Source organism: Staurois parvus, unplaced genomic scaffold, assembly GCF_062004578.1.
Source record: "Staurois parvus isolate SC_StPar_1 unplaced genomic scaffold, SC_StPar_1.0 ptg000137l, whole genome shotgun sequence".
NCBI classification, from domain to species: domain Eukaryota; kingdom Metazoa; phylum Chordata; class Amphibia; order Anura; family Ranidae; genus Staurois; species Staurois parvus.
The window spans coordinates 2,989,465-3,011,378 of NW_028317933.1; the positions used below are offsets into that span (position 1 = coordinate 2,989,465).

Consider the following 21,914-nt stretch of genomic DNA (forward strand, 5'->3'; position numbering starts at 1 on the left):
CTTCCCAACAGAGCAAAGGCTCTTCTCTACAGCATACTGCCAGGGGACAGGCCTTTCTAATCAGGCTGTGGCTGCTTTAGAAAACAAACTGCATGTTTGCACATCTCTTGTTTTGATGGCCCTGGAATGTGTTTAGCTGATTTATGCTAAAAGTTCAGTTGGGTTTTAATTATATTTATTTTTTTCAGCTTAGTCCAACATCACGTGCTAAGAAGCTTCCACATGGAAGAACTGTCCCACCACTGGGACCAGAGACTAAAGTGGCTGTCGTGTGGCTGGAGCAGTATGATGATTTGGGTAGGTTTATAAGACCACATACTGTATACTGGAAATAATATTGTTATAGTGTTTACCATTCAGGAAATACTGCGTGTATTCCATTCTGCACGGCAATTACTCTTAAAGTGGTTCTAAAGCCCAAAGATTTTTTTACCTTCAAGTACAATGCATTGAAAAAGTATTCATACCCCTTGAATTTTTCCACATTTTGTAATGTTACAACCAAAAATGTAAATGTATTTTATTGGGATTTATGTGATAGATCAACACAAAGTGGCACATATTTGTGAAGTGGAAGGAAAATGATAAATAGTTTTCACATTTTTTTTTTTTTTTTTTAAATATGTGAAAAGTGTGACGTGCATTTGTATTCAGCCCCCCGGAGTCAATACTTTTGTAGAACCACCTTTTGCTGCAATTACAGCTGCAAGTCTTTTAGGGGATGTCTCTACCAGCTTTGCACATCTAGAAAGTGAAATTTTTGCCCATTCTTCTCTGTAGAATCGCTCAAGTTCTGTCAGATTGGATGGAGAGCGTCTGTGAACAGCAATTTTCAAGTCTTGCCACTGATTCTCAAATTTCAATCTCATGATAAGGGATCTTGCTGCAAAGTTGCACTTAGATGTTGTCTCCTTGAACTGTTAACCAAAAGCATTATCTACACAGCTCCTCTTCTCACTTCAACTTTTCGGCGTTACAATCCACTGTGAATAGACCCGGCATCCTCACGCTTTCTCGCTGTCACTTGGCCTGCCAGTTCCTTCATCCACACAATCTCCCATCTGCTGCGGATTAGCTGAAAGATAGTGCAGACAAATGAAGCATAAAAAGAAAAGTACTAGTCATTGCACTCACAATGTTACAGTATAAAAGTGCATACTATATCTAAATTTCCAACCAGAGGTTTCACCAGGGTTGAAGATGGAGATGAGGGCTAACTGTTGACTTTTGAACAAAAGTTTACATTTTGCAAATGAATAAAAAATCAGTTTAGTCTGCTTTGACTGCATGTCTTAGGGAAAGAAGTCCATTTGAACGTTCTATAGAGCATATTATGTGGATTACCACTTTGTATGGATGAGAAAAATTTAAATTAAACTTTTCCATTTCCCAAACACAGAGAACTTTCCATTGGCAGACCTGGCAGCAGAGACCAGCACCGGTATTGAGACCACTACCAACAGCAGTACTTCTATCAGGTAATGCAGAATCCTGGGTTAAAAGATTGTCATCTATTCTAATATGGCAACAACTGCAGATTAAATATGTGTGTTTTCCCCTTCTAGCAGCAACCGCATGCCTGAGAAGGAGGTACCTGTAATATTCATCCACCCTCTATACACTGGCTTGTTCCGGGTAAAAGTCCACGGGGCTTCTGGGAAATTCAACATGGTCATCCCATTGGTGGATGGAATGGTGGTCAGCAGGAGAGCACTTGGTAAGTACAAAATAGGGAAATAGGGCATAAGTGGGGACTTTATCTTGGCTAGACAATTTGATGCCAGTCAGGAAGGGTCTAACTTCACAAAGTCCATGTAAGAGCTTTTCTGTATAATTGCGTCCCCTGTGTCTGGAAGCCTGGACAGCCAACCGCAACAGATTTAAAGGATAAGTTCATCCTTTCAAACATGTTACATTTTATACACGTGTTCTGGGTGAAACATGTAACCTGTTAATGCAGCTGCTCCCGCGCCACATTTCTCACCTTCACAAGTGTGGAATTGTAAAAAACATTCTCCATTTCCCTTTCCAGGCTTTTTAGTGAGGCAAACAGTCATCAACATCTGTAGAAGAAAGCGGCTGGAAAGCGACTCCTACAACACGCCACACGTGCGCCGGAAGCAGAAGATCACCGACATCGTAAACAAATATAGGAACAGGCAGCTGGAGCCTGAGTTCTACACCTCCCTCTTCCAGGATGTGGGTCTGAAGAGTTGCACTCCTTAAACCAAAGTCCCTATTTCAGGGACCCACCGGCAAGTGACTTTGTCAAAGGGACCGCTCTGGCAAGGCCTGGAAACCAAAAATATGAGCTTGATGCACTGAATGTGTGGATGAAAGGAGGCTCTGCAACCTGCCACTTAGTGTCCAGCTCGAGAGATCCCATTCAAGGCTTGTGCTAGCAGAGGACTTTATCACTGATCACTCTGTAGACTGTCAAGCCGCATGTGGATCTTTAGGATTGGTCTGCACACCACTGCTAGAGCACCAATAATGGAGGGCAAAGGAAGGCTTGACTGAGCAGCGCCATGGACTCATGCCAGCGCTTTAGCCATATCGGTTTAGTCATCCCCACTCCACGTAACAGACCTGAAACCACCTCCATGAGTTGACGTGACTTGTGTTTTCTAAGCAAGGGTGATTTAAGGCTATTGTCACCTTTGTATCTCGAGTACTGTAGCCTTAACACTGACACAGTCCTGTCAGTACAGAGACCTTATAGTGAGGTTTTAAAACCTAAACCTCACTAGATGTATGCAATGTTTTATTTCCTAGTATTTTTCAGGCTTATTTAATAAATCACTGAGGTGCACTAACCTGTGGCATCCAGTCATAATTTTGCACCCTAGGCAGTGCATTCAAAGTTGATGCCCGATTTGTTTCCATGGGCTATACCCACAGCTCTTTAACAGCCCCTGATAGGTCAGAGTGAGACGGAAACTTCATTGGTTAGACTAGTGGTTCTCAACCTGTGGGTCGCGACCCCTTTGGGGGTCGAACGACCCTTTCACAGGGGTCGCCTAAGACCATCAGAAAACACATTTCCGATGTGTAAAGAGCAGCTACTGTGTAGAAAGCAGCTACTGTGTTGAAAGCAGCAGTATTGGAGGTAAAACGACACTCATGAATTATAATTACTGGGTAAATAATTTTATGGTTGGGGGTCACCACAACATGAGGAACTGTATTAAAGGGTCCCGGCATTAGGAAGGTTGAGAACCACTGGGTTAGACTGAGAAAACAACTTGATTGGTTATTAGACATTTAAAATAAAGATTTTTGAGTCAGAGACTTCATCCATGAAACCAAATCTTTTTAAAGAAGCCTTTCTTTGTGCCACTAAAAGACTATAGGCCGGAGCACCATATACTATCAAGTCATCTTTGATGTGTATTTTTTTATATTTCCCTTCCCTGGGCCCTTCAAGAAAATTGAAAGCACCCCGCTTGATTTTTGTTCAAAATTGTACTAATTGATCACAGATATAAATAGCTAGGCAGCGCCTATAGGAAAGAGCCATATTAAATATGGCCTCTGTTACTTGGTCTAGAGTCCGTCGCTACTCAACTATTTTTTTATTTATTTTTTAGTACACAAGCGCAGTTTGTAGAAACCCATTTATGTGATGACTTCACTCTTTTGAAATGAGGATCTTTGTATTGCAGAGGTGTTTCCTTTTCGTATGAATGAGTTCCAAAGGGAAGATGGTTTGTCCATGATGGTGGACATCTGACCTGTTTAGTCACAGGATTACAGTGGTTCAGTTATAATTCCTCCTGCCTAGAATTGTGCAACGTTTAGATGCTGATACGCGTCATCCTTGTACAATATATGATTAGCACTGTATTTCTGCACAGATCCATAAATGGTTGGCTGTACCGGTTCCATCTTACAGGAATTTATAGGGGTTCTCCACTTATACATTACAATGGACTTCTACTTCTGACCCCACTATGCATAACCCTGGATTGAACCTAAAATGTTATGTCAAGTGCTGCTTCAGGTGGAAACTGACATTTCCACACCTTCAATCAGATATAATTGTGCTTGTTGTTTGCTGTAATCCCTGAAGCAACTGACTTTAGGCTTGTACACCCAAGGCAGTTTGGGCCTTGGCACTGTGAGGTGCATTGTGGGTGGCAGGCAGGAACAATAGAGTATTACTGAATAGGGTCAAATGAGGCAGTGAGAGTCCAAGAATATCCAGCATAGAACCGATTGTGGCAGAGATATTCAAGGCACCATGAAGCTAACCTAACACTTTTTTTGTCTCAATGCAGACTTAAGTCAGCCATAGATGGATCAAGTCTTGGCTGGGACTGGCTGAGATTCAATCCATCTATTGGCAGGCTGGGTTGTATTGAAGACGATCCATGGATTGACTTCAGTACAATAGCCTGTCAGATATATTACATGCGATTACTGCCAGTGGCTATAAGCCGCTAGCAACAATCATTGTGTTCTGCCAGCAGAGAAGGCTTCCCAGTGGAAGAACGCATTAGCTCTGCTGGAGGGATTTCCCCATCAGTACTGACTGTGTTAATAGGGGAATCAAGCAGTTTTCTTTCCTGCCACCCATGGCTGCAGGAAAGAAAATTGCACCATCCTGGCTTACCTCAAAGAGCTGTGCTGTGTTAACAACCCCCCTATATTAGCCTGTGTATGGCCTGTTACATAGAAGTCATCATGTATGAAGTATGAGATTGAACTATAGTCTGAGTTTCCCTCTTTGCAACCAACTGTCTCCCTTTCATTTTCTGACTTGGAATGGGAGAAAGCTGATTGGTTGATAAGAGGGAAATGGTCTTCATTCAGACACTTCATTCATGAAGTTCGTTGTGCGTCTGCCATAAACAGGCCAAAGAAAGCATCATAGTGCCATACAGATTGGTGGGTATAGTGAAAGGTGGGTATTTCTAAGGAAAGAACACCGAGGAGCCCCAGACTAAGTGCAGTATATTTACAGTTCCGTTTATTAAAAATAAGCAAATTTTTACTCCTTTAGCACCCACCCCCCTATTATTTCTAAGGGCCTATGTTAATGTGCTGTTGTTGGCGTCAGTTCGAGATGCCTCTACAATCATTCAGAATTCATTGACAGATGCCTTTAACCTACAATTGGCCTTTTGACCTCCTTCAATCTGGTTTTGCACCCCCATAAACCTTTCTGGGAACACAAAATATCTTTAAGTGAGCAAAAACCCTTTCTCACAGGTCCCAGAGGACATGGTTTATTGTGCTACACCTTTTCTTCCAGCGTCGTCTTTCCTTGTGACTTTTACATCATATCGAGGAGACTCAAAAATGGAAGACTTGTCTCTGTCAGATGCTGTGATTGACAGTAGTTATATAAATGACCAGTATGTGTCAAACTGCAGGTCCCACTGTGATGTCTAAATGGTGAAGCATCTCCACTGCCAACATGATTCCCAAATAAGTACCGGTCCAGGGGGGCAAATGCCCATACCCCCCCCCCCCAGCCCATTTCTGTGTGTAGATGTTGCCTTTCTGTGTATCTGGGGTGTGCACTGCTATTATTCAGTTACCCCTCCGATGTACCTAGAGCATGCTTAAGCAGAAAATGATTTTAAATTTCCCAACAACCACAACACTTGTCCCACAGCTCAGCTCATGTTGGCCCTCCTCATATCAACTTTGTGCTGTATTATGAGATCTTGACAGCTGTTCAGTCCATAAGAACTGCAGAGTGTGTGACGTTATACATGTGAAGACTCACAGAGGTCTTAGTATGATTCATTCTTGTGCAGTCAGCGGGGCGGGTTCCTCTCTGACAATCAAAGATTAGATTACGAGATCTTTTTATTGTACATACAAGTTTCTCTTTTTATGTTCCGAATTATCTTTGCAATTTTAATTTCATTTATCGAAAACATCTTTCACTTGAATTATTGCCTTTTTGTGGGGTGCACTGTCTTGCCCTGATTTGTATAGTTTTTCATTTAAATGTTGAAACTTTTCCCCATTTATTTGTTAGTGTTGCTAATATACACGGGTATTCTTTAACAGTGGAGGAAAGGAAACTGAGAGGCATTATACAAAGCAGCCAATCAGATTAGTAGCAGGGTGTCAGAGGCAGCACTTCATGTTTTCTTCCCTTTTTAATTTTTTGATTGGCCCCAATAGCAGATTAAAGCACAACTCCACCTTTTGAAACATCTAACACTGTAAAGCGCAGTGGAGGAGTAACCATTTTTGTATATAGTATTCATTATTTGTTTTGCTCAGTTACACCTTTACAACCTGGTAAACTGTCTATTGTGATTAAGCTGCTTCTTGCTACCAAGGTGGTGTGTCTACTGTCTGTGGCTGTCTATAGACACCCTAAAGGGGAATGTTCAAATAACATTCCACGAAGTATAGTTTCCCACATTTCGACAGGCAAAACTAGAGCATTAGACATAAAGGAACATTTAAAAGCCTGAATCAACTAAATGATATACTTAGGTTTGGATAGAGCCAGGGGTGTGATCTTATATTATGGGGCACCATAGCAAAGTTTTGATGGGGCCCCCACTGCCATCTACCAAGTGGCCTCTCTCTGACAGCTTTCCTGTTGCATGGTAACCAGCAGGCCATTGGTTGCTGGATCTTATGCTTTGATGACTAGTTGTCCTATTACTTAGAGTCCTCTATTGCACACAGCTTTCTGTAATAATATCTGGTTACTTCATTTCGGTTCTCGATGCACTACAGAGCTAACGCACCCCTTCCTTATCCACCAGTATTTTAGCAATGAGCTTGGCATCTCCACATTAATGGCAGGTGGTAGGCTTGTTCACACCATGTCCTTCGAGTTGTGGTTTTCTGCACACCACCTCACAAGTATGGCGTTAACAGGAGACATAGAAAAGGAGGTGGTTGCCTATGTGCCCTATTCACATCATACATGTGCGGTGTTGTGCAGAATATGGACCTGGTTTAGTTTAAGTTGGAGTAGCAAAAACATGGTTTAATGGATGTAGCTTGCTTATTCTAATAACAGCTAGAGTTGGAGGAGAAGTTCATCGTGACCTCTGACACTGTAACCACTAAAACGTTATCAACTCCACAGCCCATCTATCAAAGCACTTCCCACATCAGTCCTAGTACTTCCCCAAATAAGTAACCCTACCCTCCTATCGGTTCTAGAACTCGCCCAATCATCTGTAGTACCCTGTTTTAGTTAAAGCATTGTCCACCATCAATCACAGTACAACCCTTCCGTAAGTTTGCCTCCTAACTGCTATCCTGTCCCATCCAGATTTGAGTGACTTCCCAGTCCCAGCCACCCTCACCCATTAGCCCTCTATTATCGTAGCTGCCCACTCTGTGACATAGTTACACCAATGGATAGAGCAGGAAAAGGTTAGAAACTTTGTAGTGTGTTCCTTTCTGTGTCCGGCTGGGGAGTTTATCCCTCTCTGTCATGTTGACCTTTGTCACTGGGAGCAAAACTAATCAGAAGTCCAAAAATACTGCCGTTGTCTCTTGGACAGAAGTAGAGGAACATGCCTTTCATTGGAGGCATCTGTTCGGTGACAGCGGTTGAAGGTGTGATTTTCCTTCACTTTGAGATAATTACTTCTTGTCAGGTCTCTGGGGCAGGAGGTGAAGCGAAATTCCCCCCCAGTAAGGACACAGATGTCAACCTAAACCCTCTGCACTCTATTCAAACCTAAGTAAAAATGTGTGTTGCCCTGTACTGTGTGTGTTGGGATACCATTCCAAATATGCGTTAAGGCACTGTAGAACATGCGTTTTCTCGCAATGCATAGCTCTGAAGGGGGGCCTAATGCTTTTCTCAAAGCTGATCGTTTCACTGCAGTGTTCCACAATATTAAATGTCTTGTAAAGGTTACCATGAAGGCAGTCCCCTGTTTGCACTCTAATGCATTCTTCCACTTGTATCGAAGTACAAATATTCTACAACACTCTTATTTTTTAATGAATTCAACTTTCTTTGGGAACAACACTGTAGCAGGCTAGTCTGCACCCACAGAAATGAATTGTGTGTGTGCACAGTTTTAACAGCGTTCCTGATGCCAGTCACGGACGTGTTGTGTGAAGTTTGGAGCGTGTTTCCGAGATGCACTTTTTTTTTTTCTCCCTCCCTTATTCCTGGTTACTGTATTTTTTTTATGTATATAGGGCGTTGCCACAAGAGCTGTGGAGTCACTGTAAATAGAGATTTGACTCTAGCAGGTTTCCTGTATCCTTTTTCCTGTTCAGCCACGAAACATGGTTTCTATTCATGCCAGTTGCCTTTCTCTGAAAGGAAAAGCATCAGATATTGAATGTAACACATTTAGTCAAATAAATTTTAAAGGAAATTATTTAAACAATGTGTGTTGTGTGTTTTATTCAGATGTTGGGGTATGAAGGACTCTGAAACCTCTTGAAAATCAAGTGGGCTTGTCCCACCTGCAGCGGTCCTTTCTGCCCCTCTGTAAAGCAATCTCCAGTGGATTACTTTTCAGAGACCAGTACAGGAGCAGCTACAAGGCACTCAGGAGGCACTACAGGGTTTTTAAATAGTAATCCCACACTGCCACCTCAAGCATTTGGCTAACAATTGTGTTTACAGCATGGCCGCCAATCACTTGAATGAGTTGCGTTCGGTATATTTTTCCCATGGCATGTGTACAACCCCTTCCAGCTGCCATTGCGGCTAAAGGCAGGTGGTAAAACCGTGACCCAGCCAACTATATATTTTTTTTTTACCATCCCTTGAGCTTGCGTGAATGAGCCTATTAACCCTTCATTACCAGGTCATTTTTCACTGCTGTGACACCTTGCCCATCACCCTGTCATACAATACTGTACCCAAAATAATTTTCCTTCTGCGGTATTTACAGTGGGGAAAGTTATTTGATCCCCTGCAGATTTAATAAGTTTGCAGACGTACATAGAAATGAAGGGTCTATAATTTTTAAATGATAGACAGAATATCAATCAAAAATCCAGAATAAATACGATACAAATGTTGTTTTCTGTTGGATTAAGGTCTGGAGACGGGCATGGCCACTCCATAACCTTTAATGTGCTTCTTGAGCCACTCCTTTTGTTGCCTTGATTGTATGTTTCGGGTCACTTATGCTGGAATACCCATCCACGACCCGTGTTCTAGCTGAGGGAAAAATATTTTACAATACATGACCCCGTCCATTGGCCCCCAATGAGGCAAAGTCAGCCTGTAGCAGAGAAACAGCCCTAAAACATACTGTTTCCACTTGCTTGACTGTAGGGACTGTGTTCTTGGGGTCATATTCAACATAAACCCCCCCACAATTACCCTTTTTTGGAAAGTAGACAGCGCAAGGAGATCTCATTTTTTTTTAGAAAAGAAAAACCAGCTGGTATAGAGGGGGTTAAACATGGGGGAGGTGGTTTTAAGGCATCCTGCCTCTAAAACAAGTTTCTTTGTCCACGCCCAGCATTCCCACGTGTTCCGTACCTCTGTCTTCTGACTTTTTTAATCCACTGTATGCTGGTTCTAATATCTAGAGTGCTTGGCTGATCCCCCTTGCAGTTAAGCCTTTTACACAGACCTGCTGAAAATATGGAAGTAGGCATTGTTTCTCTCGTATTAACATTTTCATCACCATTAAAACTTTTTTGCTCCCTGTGTTCTGTTCTTTACTTACAAACAAACAGTTTTGTTTACTTTTGAGATAAAGGTTTTACATAAATAAAAGCTAACCATTGGTAAGCATACCTGTCAGTGGTAAATGGGTTGTCTCAACTCTCTAACCGCTTCATCTGCAGGACAGTATGTTCTGTGGAAAAACTGCAAGCTTACTGGCAGGATCACCAGGTGAAAATAAAAGCCTAAAGAAAATTAATACAGCAACCACATCTAAGAATCGGTAAGCTGCACTATAATAAATACTTGCAGTTGGGTTTAATAATGGTTTACTGGAGTTTTTCCAGTATTTGGCTCTGGCAGATCTTGGTCCATTGTAGCATAAGTCTGATCCAGTATATCAGAGTCATAGGACCTCTTAATGACTCATCATTTGTGCATCATTTTGAAAGAAAAGAAGCACTCCAAAGCTTTAGATGCACCCATTATTTCAGGATCTGAGAAGGGCATTTACCAAAATGGCATGACCAATAAAAATGGTTGCCGGGTGTGAACATTTCAGGGTAGATCAGCAGACCCTTCTTCAGATACAGATTTCCTGGTTGTCAACATTTCCCTTTGAAAAGGGATGAAAGTTTAGAGGAAGAGTTTTGAGCAGCATTTCTCAACCTTTTTTCAGTCAAGGCACCCTTTAAAGTTATGAACAATCTTGAGGCACCCTTTAAAATTATAGACAGTCTCAAGGCATCCCATTCTAAAATATAAGAAACTAATGCAGCCCCACCCGATGTTAGAGGAGATTTATTTGTCCATAGCAAATACACGTTTACACACTGATACTGAATAGTATTGCAGTGTTTCTCTTCTCCCTCAATTTCTCTCTGTCAGCTATCTTGCCCCCATTCCTGACAGAGAGGGGCAGGGGAGGGTCAAACAAGGATGCCATGCAGGCAACCAACATCCTCCATATCAACTGATGGCATCATTGATTGTTAAGATGCTGGTGGCTACAAGATTGTAAGAGCATTTAGAAGAAGTGAGCTTAGTAAAAGAGTTTAAAAGAGAGATTAGAGGAAGAGAGCTTAGAAGAGCATTTAAAAGAAGAGAGCTTAGAAAAAGAGTTTAAAGTGTCAAATAAAAAAGGGTTTAAAAGAATAGTTGGAGAGTTTAGAGGAAGAAGAATTAGAGAAGTTGGAGAGAGTGTTTAAAGAGCATTTCAAAGAAGAGCGTTTAAAGGAAGAGCATTTAATAGAAGAGAGTTTAGAAGTGAGTTAGAAGAAGAGATTTTAAAAGAGAGTTTGGAGGGAGAGAGTTTAAAAACATTTAAAAGAAGTGAGGTAAAAGGAAGACCATGTGGAGTGAGAGTGTTTGGAGGAAAAGTTTAAAAGCTAACCTAAGGGATTAATCTTCTGCATTTTGTAAAAATGCTGTTTGATCCTGACTTCTCTGATCCTACCCTTCATCCAGTGTCTCCCTCTTATCTACCGATAAGACATATCGTGTGGAGACACTCTGCACGTTTGGTGTGTATTGCTAGAGAGGGTTTTTGTTTTTTTGTGGGAGCGTGCATGTGATCAGCACAGGACCAATGAGCACTGTCCAGAGATCAGGGGTTCTGCATCCTCCAAGAGCAGAAAGAAAACTCCTCCTACAAGCTTTAACCAGTGCTTTGCTGAACACTGATAGAAGTCACAAGACTGCTCCAACTGCTGATGAGAAAAAGTATTTAGCAGTTTATATTTACTAAAATAAATGCATTTCCATGTTCTGTGTACTGTGGGAGACCAGAGAGTGAATGCAGGGTCCGGGGCTTAGTAACACTTTAAATGCTTCTTTTAAAATGCTCTTTCAAACTCTTCTTAAAGTTTAGAGGAAGAGTGTTTAAAAGAATGTTTAAAATAAGTGAGCTTAGAAGAGAATTTAAAAGAGTTTAGAGGAAGAGTGTTTAGAATAAGTGAGCTTAAAAGAACTTCAGAAGAAGAGTTTAGTGAGAGTTCAGAGTGAAAGAATTTAGAAGTGAGCTTAGAGGAAGTCAGTTTAGAGTTTTAAAGAAGAGGTAGTGAAGCATGACGGGAAGATGAAGGCATCCTCTTATACCTCCTGCCCAGTACCCCTGATAGAGTGAACAGGAAGCATTGGAGCTAGGAGTGGCATAAGTGCCGCACAGTTCTGTGATGTCAGATACAGGCTAGGCTGTGGATGCAGGAACAGCAGGCTGGCAGGTCACTGGCAGTTGGACAGCAGGCACTTGGCAGGCTGCAGATGACTGGTTACAGACGATAGCCATTGGCAGGAGCTAATAGCAGGGTAGCAGGCAGATCATCAGAATTGAGGCCAAAAGTCAGCAACAGTCAAGCAGATAGGCAAGGGAGCAGGGAAAGACATGGTTCAAAGGCAAGCCAAGGTCAGTCCAGGCGGAATTCATGTGTGGTAAAGACAGATTAGGTCGGCAATAAGGCATCAGATACAACAGGTAGCAGAAATGCAGGAATGTAGTAGACCAAAAGACAAAGTCCCAGAGTTACTGTATTGTTTAAATAGCGTGCTTGGTGCCAGTCTAGAAGCGTGCAAGTTCAATGGCACACACAAAAACAGGCACAGCTGCTGGGCATTCTGCATTGGTGCATTAATGTGCACCTGGGCATACTTTGTCTTACCTGAATAAGAAAGTTTAGAGGAAGAAAGATTAGAAGAGTTTATAAAATTGTTAAAAAGAAGAAAGTTTAGAAGAGTCTGGAGGAAGAGAGCTTAAAAGAAGAGACTTTAAAAAGGAAAAAAGTTTAAAAGAAGGGAGTTTAGAAGAAGAAAGATTAAACTCTCTTCCTCTACACTGATTTCTATTAAAGAAGATAGTTTAAAAGAAAAGTTTAGAGGGAAGAGAGTTTGGAGGAGGAGAATTTAAAAAGTTCTAAACGCCTTTCCTCTAAAGAAGAGCATTTAGTTGAAGAGAATAAAAATTTCTTTGAAAGAAGGGAGTTTATGGGAAAAGTTTTTAAAACTCTTCTTTAAAAGAGGATGGTGTAAAAGAGAGTTTAGAGGAAGAAAGTTTAACTCTTCCTCTAAACTCTCTTCTTTAAGAGTGTGTAAAAGAGAGTATAAAAGAAGAGTGCAAAAAAAGAGGAAGAGTTTAAAGAAAGTTTTAAACGCTTTTCCTCTAAACTCTCCTTTTAAACTCTCTTCTGAGAGACTTTAGAGGAAGAGAGTTTAAAAGTAAGTTTAGACAAAGTGTTTAAAAGACGAGTTTTAAACTCTCTTCCTCTAAACTCTCTTCTTCAAAAGAAGTGCCAAAGAAAGGTGTGTTTAAAAGAAAAACATTTTAAAAACTTTCTTCCTCTAAACTCTCTTCTTCCAAACTTTTTTTCTTCAAACTTTTTCCTCTAAACAATCTTCTTTAACAGAGTTTAAACTCTTTTACACTTTTTTTTTTATATATATAAAATCTCTTCCTGCAAACTCTCCTTTTTAAAGAAGATAGTTTAAAAGAAAGAGTTGAGGAAGTGAGTGTAAAAGAAGAAAGTTCCAAACTCTCTTCCTCTACACGCTCTTCTTTTTAAACATTCTTCCTCTACACTTTAAGCTCTCTTCCTCTAAGCTTTTCTTTAAAAGAAGAGTTTCAAAAAAGGGAGTATAAGAGCAGAGAGTTAGAGGAAGAGAGTTTAAAATGTGTCTTTTAAGCTCTTCTTTTACACTTCTTTGACACTCTTCTCATTTACAGGAAGAGTGTTTAGAGGAAGAGAGAGTTTTAAAAAGCATTGAGGAAGAGCGTTTTAAACTTTTTTTAAAAGCAATTTTTTTTTTTTAGCTCTTATCCTCTAAAGTCTCAGAAGAGTGTTTGTAAAAAGAATTTTTTTTCATTTTTTTTTTACTTTCTCTTAACTCCTCTTCTAAACTCTTACATTACGTAAGAGTTTAGAAGAAGAGTTAAGAGAAAGAAAGTGTAAAAGGAGTAAGAAGAGAGTTTAGAGGCGAAGCATTTAAAATATTCTTTCAAAACATTCTTCCTTTTAAACGCTTTGTCTCTAAACTCTCTTCATCTACACTCTCTTTAAACTATCTTCCTCTAAACTCTCACTTTAAAAGGAAGAGAATTTAGAGGATGAGAGTGCAAATATTTTGTAGGAAGAGAGTTTGGAAGCATTTAAAAAACTTTCTTGCTCTAAAACTTTTTTAGATTTTGTAAACTCTCTTCTTTTACACCCTCCTTTAAACTTTCTTCCTCTTACATTCTTCTTCTAAAAAAGAAAGTTTAAAGGAGGAGAGTTTTCTCTCTTCTTTTGCACTCTCTTAAAAGGAAAGTTTTAAAAGAGTGTAAAGGAAGAGAGTTTAAGACTCTCAATTCTTGTCCTCTAAACTTTCTTCCTCTAAACTCTTACTACAAAATCTTTTCCTCTAAACTCTTCTTTAAAATAAGAGCGTTTAAAAGATGAGAGTGTAGAGGAAGAGTTTAGCGGAAGAGAGTTTAAAACCTTCTTTTTAACTTTTTTAAAAGAAGGAAAGGAAAAGAGTGTAGAGGAAGAGTTTAAGACTCTCTTCCTCTAAACACTCTCTTCCTTCAAACTTTCTTCTTTTAAAGAAGAGCGTTTTGGTGGAAGAGCATTTCAAATTTTCTTCTTTTAAACTCTTTTCCTCTAAATTCCCTTCCTCTACACTCTTACTTTAAACTCTTCTTTTAAAGAAGAGAGTTTAAAAGAAAAGTTTTTAGAGGCAGAGAGTTTAAAAGAAGAAAGTTTTAAAAAGAAGATATTTTAATAGAAGAGCGTCTAAAAGAAGAAAGTTTTAAAATCTCTTCCTCTAAGCTCTCTTCTTTTACACTCTCTTTTAAAGAAGAGTGTAAAAGAAGTGAGCTTAGAGGAAGAGATGTTAAAAGAAGAAAGTTTTAAAACGCTCTTCTATTAAAATATCTTCTTTTAAAGAGGAAAGTTAAGAGGAGAAGAATTTAGAGGAAGAGTTAAAAAGAAAGTTTTAAACTCCCTTTCTCTACACTCTTCCTCTTTTAAAGAAGAGATTGTAAAAGAAGAGAGTGTAGAGGTAGAGAATGTAGTGGAAGAGAGTTTAAAACTTTCTTCTTTTACACTCTCCTCTTTTTAAAGGACAGAATTACAAAAAAAAAAAGTTTCCAGGAAGAGTGTTTAAAACTTTCTTCTTTTTAAACTCTCTTCTTTTAAAAACTTCCCACCTCTAAATTCTCTGTTAACTTTTTCCTACAAACTCTCTTTAAACGAAGAGTGCAAAAGAAGAGTTCAGAGAAGTTTTAAACTCTTCCTTTTAAACTCTGTTCCTCTAAAACTATCATCTTTTACACTCCCTTCTTATAAAGAAGAGAGTAAAAGAAGAGTTTTAAAGTAGAGAGTTTAGAGGAAGAAAGTTTAAAACTGTTCCTCTAAACTCTCTTCCTTTAAATGAAAACCGTTTAGAAGAAGAGAGTTTAAAGGAAGAGAATTAAAAACTTGCTTTTTTTTTTTAAATGCTCTCTCTCTAAACTCTCTTCCTGTAACCTCTCTTCCTCTAACCTCTCTTCTCTTACTCTTTTTTACATTCTTCTTTATGCTCTCTTCTATTACACCCACTTCCTTTAAAGAAGAGAGTTTAAAATAAAGTTTAAACTATCTTCCTTAAAAGAAGAAAGTTTGAAGGAAGAGAGTATAGAGGAAGATAGTTTAAACTTTATTTTAAACTCTTCCTCTAAACTCTCTTCTTTAAAACTCTTCTTTTACTCTCTTCTTTATAAGAAAGGAGTGTAAAAGATGATAGTTTTAGAGTAACAGAGTTTAAAAGGAAGAGAGTTTAAAACTTCTCTGAACTCTTCTTTTGCACTCTCTTCGTTTAAAGAGAGTTTGTAGGAAAAAGTTAACAGAGAATTTAGAGGTGGGAAGTTTTTAAAAGAAGAGAGTTTAAAAAGAAGAAAGTTTTAAACGCTCTTCCTGGAAACTTTTTTTTTTTTTTGTACCGTATTTTCCGGCGTATAAGACGACTTTTCAACCCATTAAAATCTTCTGAAAAGTCGGGGGTCGTCTTATACGCCGGTATACGGCGAGCCGGTGTCAGGGAGGAACTTTTCGAGGGGCGGCCCCCCCTCCTCCTCCAATGGACACTAAGTACAGGGGTGGGCAGAGGGGCTGCTGTACCTTACCTGGCTCCGGTCCCACGACGATCCGGTCAAGGAAGCGCGGCTGCTCCTTCTGTTCGGCCGCTCGATGGTTGCGCGGCCGCTCGGCTCCACCTCCTCACTGGTGATTGGGCGCCAGCACTGGAAAGGCACACAGGCGACCAATCACTGGCGAGGAGGCGGAGCCGAGCGGCCCCACGAAAATCGAGCGGCTGAACTGAAAGCAGGAGCAGCCGCTCCTCTCCCCCATTGACACCAACGATGGGGCGCTGTTCCTCCTCCCCATTGACACCAACGATGGGGCGCTGTTCCTCCTCCCCACTGACACCAACGATGGGGCGCTGTTCCTCCTCCCCACTGACACCAACGATGGGGCGCTGTTCCTCCTCCCCACTGACACCAACGATGGGGCGCTGTTCCTCCTCCCCACTGACACCAACGATGGGGCGCTGTTCCTCCTCCCCACTGACACCAACGATGGGGCGCTATTCTTCCCACTGACACTAATGATGGGGCATTATTCCTCCCACTGACACTAATGACGGGGCACCATCATTGGTGTCAGTGGGAGGAATAGTGTCCCATCATTGGTGTCAGTGGATGAAATAGTGCCCCATCATTGGTGTCAGTGGATGAAATAGTGCCCCATCATTGGTGTCAGTGGATGAAATAGTGCCCCATCATTGGTGTCAGTGGGAGGAATCGTGCCCCATCATTGGTGTCAGTGGGAGGAATAGCACCCCATCATTGGAATACCATACTGAAATAGCATACCATATTAAAATCAAATCTGATGTTTTTTCATTTTTATTTGGTGTGCGTTAAAATCTCTTCCTCTAAACTCTTTTCTTTTACTTTAAACTCTTCTTTTAAAGAAGAGAGTTTAAGAGTGTAGAGGAAGGGAATTTAGAGGAAAAGAGTTTAAAAGAAGAAAGTTTTAAATGCTCTTCCACCAAAACGCTCTTCTTTAAAAGAAGAAAGTGTAAAAGCAGAGCATATAGAGGAAGAAAGTTTTATACTCTCTTCCTCTATACTATATAGATTTTAAAACTTTATTCTTTTAAACTCTCTTCTTTTACACTCTCTTCTTTAAAAGAAGAGAGTTGAAAGGCAGAGTGTAATAGAAGAGTTTAAAAGAAGAAAGTTTTAAAATCTATATAGTATAGAGGAAGAAAGTTTAAAACTCTCTTCCTCTAAACTCTTCTGTAAAAGAAGAGAGCTTAGAGGGAGAGTTTACCTCTCTTCCTCTAAACTCTCCTTTTACACACTTTTTTTTTTTACACTTGTCTTTTAAAGAAGAGTTTAAATCTTTCTTCCTCTAAACGAAGAGAGTGTAGAAGAAAAGAGTTTAAAACCATCTTCTTTTAAACTCTCGTCCTCCCACATTCTATTCCTCTAAACTCTTCCTTTAAAAAGAAAAGAGTCTACGGGCTACTGCCCCCGCTGCTGCTCATGTACTAGGTCAACTTGGATAACAGCTTGCCGTGGAGCACATTGCCTGTCCTAACAGACAGGAAGTGTGGGCATGTCTCAGAGGCATCACTGTGTTGTTGACATGTTTCACCCATTCATTATGTTACACCAAACCTCCTCTTTCAAAACAAATGAAAAAAAGTTTAGCATGACTTTAAAGAAACAAAGCTCACTTTTAGTAATAGTTCACAAAAAGTGGACTGCTCTTAAATATATTTTAAAATCTCTCAGGAACTCCTATTTTAGTACACTATATGGCTACACGTTTAGGGACACCTGACCATTACATACTGTTGCACATATCATTACAAAATCAATTAATATAGAGTCGCCCTTTCACTCTTTGTGGCTAGAACAGTCTACTCTTTCCACAAGACTTGGAGGACATCTGTAGGAATTTGTGCCCATCCACCCAAAAGAGCATTTGTGAGGTCAGGTTCTGATGTTGGATGAAAAGACCTGACTCAAAGTTGGCCTTTCAATTCAGAGGTGCTCAGTAGGGTTGAGACTAGTTCTGGGCAGGTCCCTTGAGTGCCTGTACATCAAACTCCTCATACCAGGGCTTTGTCACTGGTGCTTATCATGCTAGAACAGAAAAGAGCTCTCCTAAGATGTTGCCATAAAGTTCAAAGCATGGAGTTGTCTACAAAAAAAATTTTAATGAACAAAGTATTAAAGCAGGACTTTAGTCCAAGTTACTTACCTTAGCTCCAATGATCTGACACCAGCAAGGTCCCTCACCGGCACTGGCATCTTCTCCTTGGCTTCTTCCAGCTGGCCATTTTCAGCCATCTTGATTGACCAGTGTGGGATGACATAACTCACACAGAAGTTCAGTTATTCTGACATGCAGTGACAGTGCCAGAATGTATACTGAGCTGCACATGTGGGCAGGCAGGTACTTTTTCTTATCTATCGCCGAAGAGCAATTGCATATATCTTCTGCAATAAACAGCCTGTAATATGGAAAAAAAAAACACAACAAAACTTTAATTCACTTTAACAGAACTCTTCACTGGAAAACAACAATCATTTGTAAGGGTGTCCTCCTAAATTTGGTCATATATTAAAGGGTCATATGCTGTGATGGTAAGGTGTGTACAAATTTTGGCCATATAGTGTTAATTATGTGCTTATGTTCCTGGGGCTGTAATGCCAAGGGGTCCCACTCTTCCTCTTGGACGTTAATATAATTTTTTTTTTTTTTATGTAGCACTCTACCTGAGGAGCCGTCTTAACGAGTTCTTTACCAAGGTCAACGCAGAGGCAGCAAACCACACATTTCACTAACCATGACTCAATCAGGCTAGGGGATGCCTTGTTTGATTTTTATTGCTGAAGAACTTTGGATGATAGAGGGATGATATGGGATACTCCAGACTCCCTGAACATTGGCAGGAGGACACCGCTCCATGCAGGGACAAGTACAGGTGCAGAAACAGAACCCTTTGAGTTTAGAAGCTATCTTAGGCAGTAGCACTACTGACTTCCCCACTCCAGAGAAACTGCACAGTCACAAGAACTCAGGGCTCAGGTCAGTACTCACAATGTCACAGGATCACCGGATGCATAGCTACTGGACACTCTTCAGTGAGGGAGAGGTTATTTCTCCCAATACAGGACAGTCAGACCCCTTCTAACTTCCTCTCGGCACTCTTCAGTAAGCTCTCCGGACCATGTCCTTAGTGGAGAATTCACTTGGTTAGCTTCAAAAATGTGAATCCTTAGGCACAGGTCCCCCAGCTAAGCCACAGCTGGGGCCTCGACTAATAGCTGCTATCAGGATAGTTGCTGCAGGTGAGGGACAGCCACCCCTTCCCAGACCGGTGGATTCTCCTCCCAACATGGAAAAGTGCCCCTCTGCACTGGAATGCATTTAAATCTTTAATAGTCTTCCAGACTATTTATATGCCACCCCAGCCCCCTTCTGGGCACCACTTCTTAGGGATTGCCTCCAGAATAAATATTCAGGCTGCCCATTTGCTTTGCTCAACCCACTATGTTCCAGAAACAACTGGAAGACGGGGAGAGCAATCAAGCGTGCGAGATCCAGATAGCCAAAAGCAATCAAGCACGGCTCCACTGATTACAGAGGAAACAAAATAACTAAATTTGCCTTTTATCCTAGCAACCTAACTAGGAGTGTGCAACATTTAAAATGGAGAGTGGCACAGGAGCCATAGGAATATCCATTTTGCATCATAAGGGGTAAGATTTTGCGGCAAGTTGAACAGGGCTTGGAACTATGACAAGGAGTTCTTCCCTCTTACATCACCTGTGAATATACAAAGTAGGTGACGGATCACTCTACCTGTAAGTGAAATGTCACTTTTGGGTGGATTTACCTTTAAAGGCATAGCATTGTAGATAGCTCTTATAATGTGTGACCAATTTTGGGTGCAATGTTAGCGTGAACAGTCAGTCAATGGCCCTGCCTTTCACAGAGCCTGTGCTTGGTCCTGATTTAAAAGGTGGAAGTGGCAATGAAGCAAAGACCAAAAAATATTTGGAGGTGGAAGTCAGACAGACATTTTTTAATGGCAGTAGCAAGGGGGTCCCAGGACTTCGTTATTTTAGGCTCAGCCAGGAAGAGAGATGATAAATAGACCCTCTGACTTAGTGACAGAACAAGTATGCTAATCATACACTCACCAGCCACCGTATTAGGTACACCTTGCTACCTGGTGTGGACTTCTGCTGCTGTAGCCAATCTGCTTCAAGGTTCAATATGTTGTGCATTCACAGATGGTATTCTGCATCCCTTGGTTGTAACGAATAGTTACTGTTGCCTTTCTATCATCTCGATCCAGTCTGCCCATTCTCCTCTGACATCAACAAGGCATTTTCATCCACACAACAAGGGATGGACTGACCATTTAGCCACTCGGGCACTGCCCGAGGGCCCAGGGTCAGTAGGGGGCCCCATAAAATGCCCCTGGTACCTTTCATAGGCTTTTTTGGGTGTGGTTTGATTGTGGGTGAGGACACAGGGGCCTCATGATGTCCTAGTGCCCGGGGGCCCCAAGAGTTGTCAGTCCACCCCTGCACACAACTGCCGCTCGCAGGATATTTTCTTTTTTTTCGGACCAGTTTGTAAAGCCTAGAGAGGATTGTGCATGAAAATCCCAATAGATCATCAGTTTTTGAAATAGTCAGACCAGCCCGTCTGGCATCAACAACCATGCCATGTTCAAAGTCACTTAAATCCCCTTTCTGATGCTCGGTTTGAACTTCAGCAAGTAGTCTTCACCACATCTAGATGCCTAAATGCATTGAGTTGCTGCCATATGATTGGCCGATTAGCAATTTGTGTTACCAAGCAATTGAACAGGTGTACCTAATAAAGTGGCCGGTGAGTGTATATCCATACCTACATACTTGTTCTGTGTCAGTTACTCAAAGTATTAAAGACAGAGGGGTCGGTATAAGATGAGCAGTTGTAGAATGAAAAGCCAGCAAATGGCAGCCTTATTTTTCTTTCAGGATAGGATTCCTTTATGAACTATAGAACAGCCTGGGGCCTGGTTTACATTTCTAACATGGTTGAGGGTTGATAGAGCCATGTATGAGCTAAGGCATGCTTTCTGAGCTATGCGCTCGCCTGCGATCACAAATGAGTTACTGCTAGGCAAGCAGTGCCCTCTAGTGGCCCATCACAGGCAGTGCAAGGTGAGTCAGCTGTGAGCAGATGGCACTGCTACATCCCTTGCATGCAGAAACCACTTCACATTTCCCAATTGCTCTGCTCACCATATGCAACCACAGCAAACTGCTGCAAGAAGACGCATTATTAAAGTAAGCCTGTCATGAGGCAAATAAAGAGGATGCCATTTCTGACATTCGTCTGAAAATGCTGGATTCCTGGCTGCAGTGCCAGCTTTCCCATTAGGCACAGTACCCATTCCCTGTATGGCTGTGTGCATGTGTTGTGTGTACTGGCATCAGTGATGGATCCCCACTTAGTTCCCATACCTAGCAATTTTTGTCAGTTAAGCTACGAACACATTGCCTGTGTAGCTGCAGCATGAAAATGGAATCAGTTACACACAACAGAGCAGGGGCGGACTGACAACTCATGGGGCCCCCAGGCAATAGGGGAACATGGGGCCCCTGTGTCCTTGCCCAAACTCAAAAAAAGCCTATGGGGAAAAAAAAAAAAAAAAAAAAAAAAAAAAAAAAGTACCAGGAGCATCTCATGGGGCCCTCTACTGACCTCGGGCAATGCCCAAGTTTCCAAATGGTCAGTCCGCCCCTGGTTTCAATACAATTGAATATAAATCTCCTACAGTAGTAGTCAGCTCTGTTCAGGGGCGGACTGACCGTTTGGAAACTCGGGCACTGCCTGGGGTCAGTAGGGGGACCCCATGAGATGCCCCTGGTACCTTTTTCATAGACTTTTTTTGAGTTTAGGCAAGGACACGGGCCCCATGATCCCCTATTGCCCAGGGGCCCCATGAGTTGTCATTCTGCCCCTGATTAAAACCCAAAAAAAGAAAAATGCCCTTACATTTGCTGGTTGCAGGCTTTTTGCAATGCTCATTATGTCTAGATGGTAGAAGAAAAGGAAGGATTACTTACTGTATTCCGAAGCTGTGATCTGTGGACAATCCCTTACAACTTCACACCTCAGCGTTTTGCAGAAACGCAGTACAGTCCATTTAACATGATTTCCTATGGGACATGTTCACATCTGTGCGTTTTCACCCGGTGCTTTTTTTGGAAAGGGTCAGGGACTTTTTTTTTTTTTTTTTT

The 21,914-nt window shown here is 41.2% G+C and overlaps 1 protein-coding gene across 9 annotated transcripts in view; it reads left to right on the top strand.

The window, feature by feature from the left end:
* The window catches only part of RALGAPB (Ral GTPase activating protein non-catalytic subunit beta), a 138,939-nt gene extending 130,597 nt beyond the window's left edge, over nt 1–8,342 (top strand). For 5 of the 9 annotated variants that reach the window (XM_089673247.1, XM_089673246.1, XM_089673243.1 and 2 more), the window contains 4 exons: nt 189–297; nt 1,400–1,478; nt 1,569–1,717; nt 2,033–8,342. In XM_089673247.1, coding sequence (XP_089529373.1) covers nt 189–297; nt 1,400–1,478; nt 1,569–1,717; nt 2,033–2,226 — 531 coding nt within the window. In that variant the 3' untranslated portion in view covers nt 2,227–8,342. Of the gene's footprint in view, nt 1–188; nt 298–1,399; nt 1,479–1,565; nt 1,718–2,032 lie in introns of all 9 variants that reach the window. The other 4 variants (XM_089673244.1, XM_089673242.1, XM_089673245.1 and 1 more) reach the window with 1 other exon arrangement.
* Nucleotides 8,343–21,914: the final 13,572 nt, after the last annotated feature.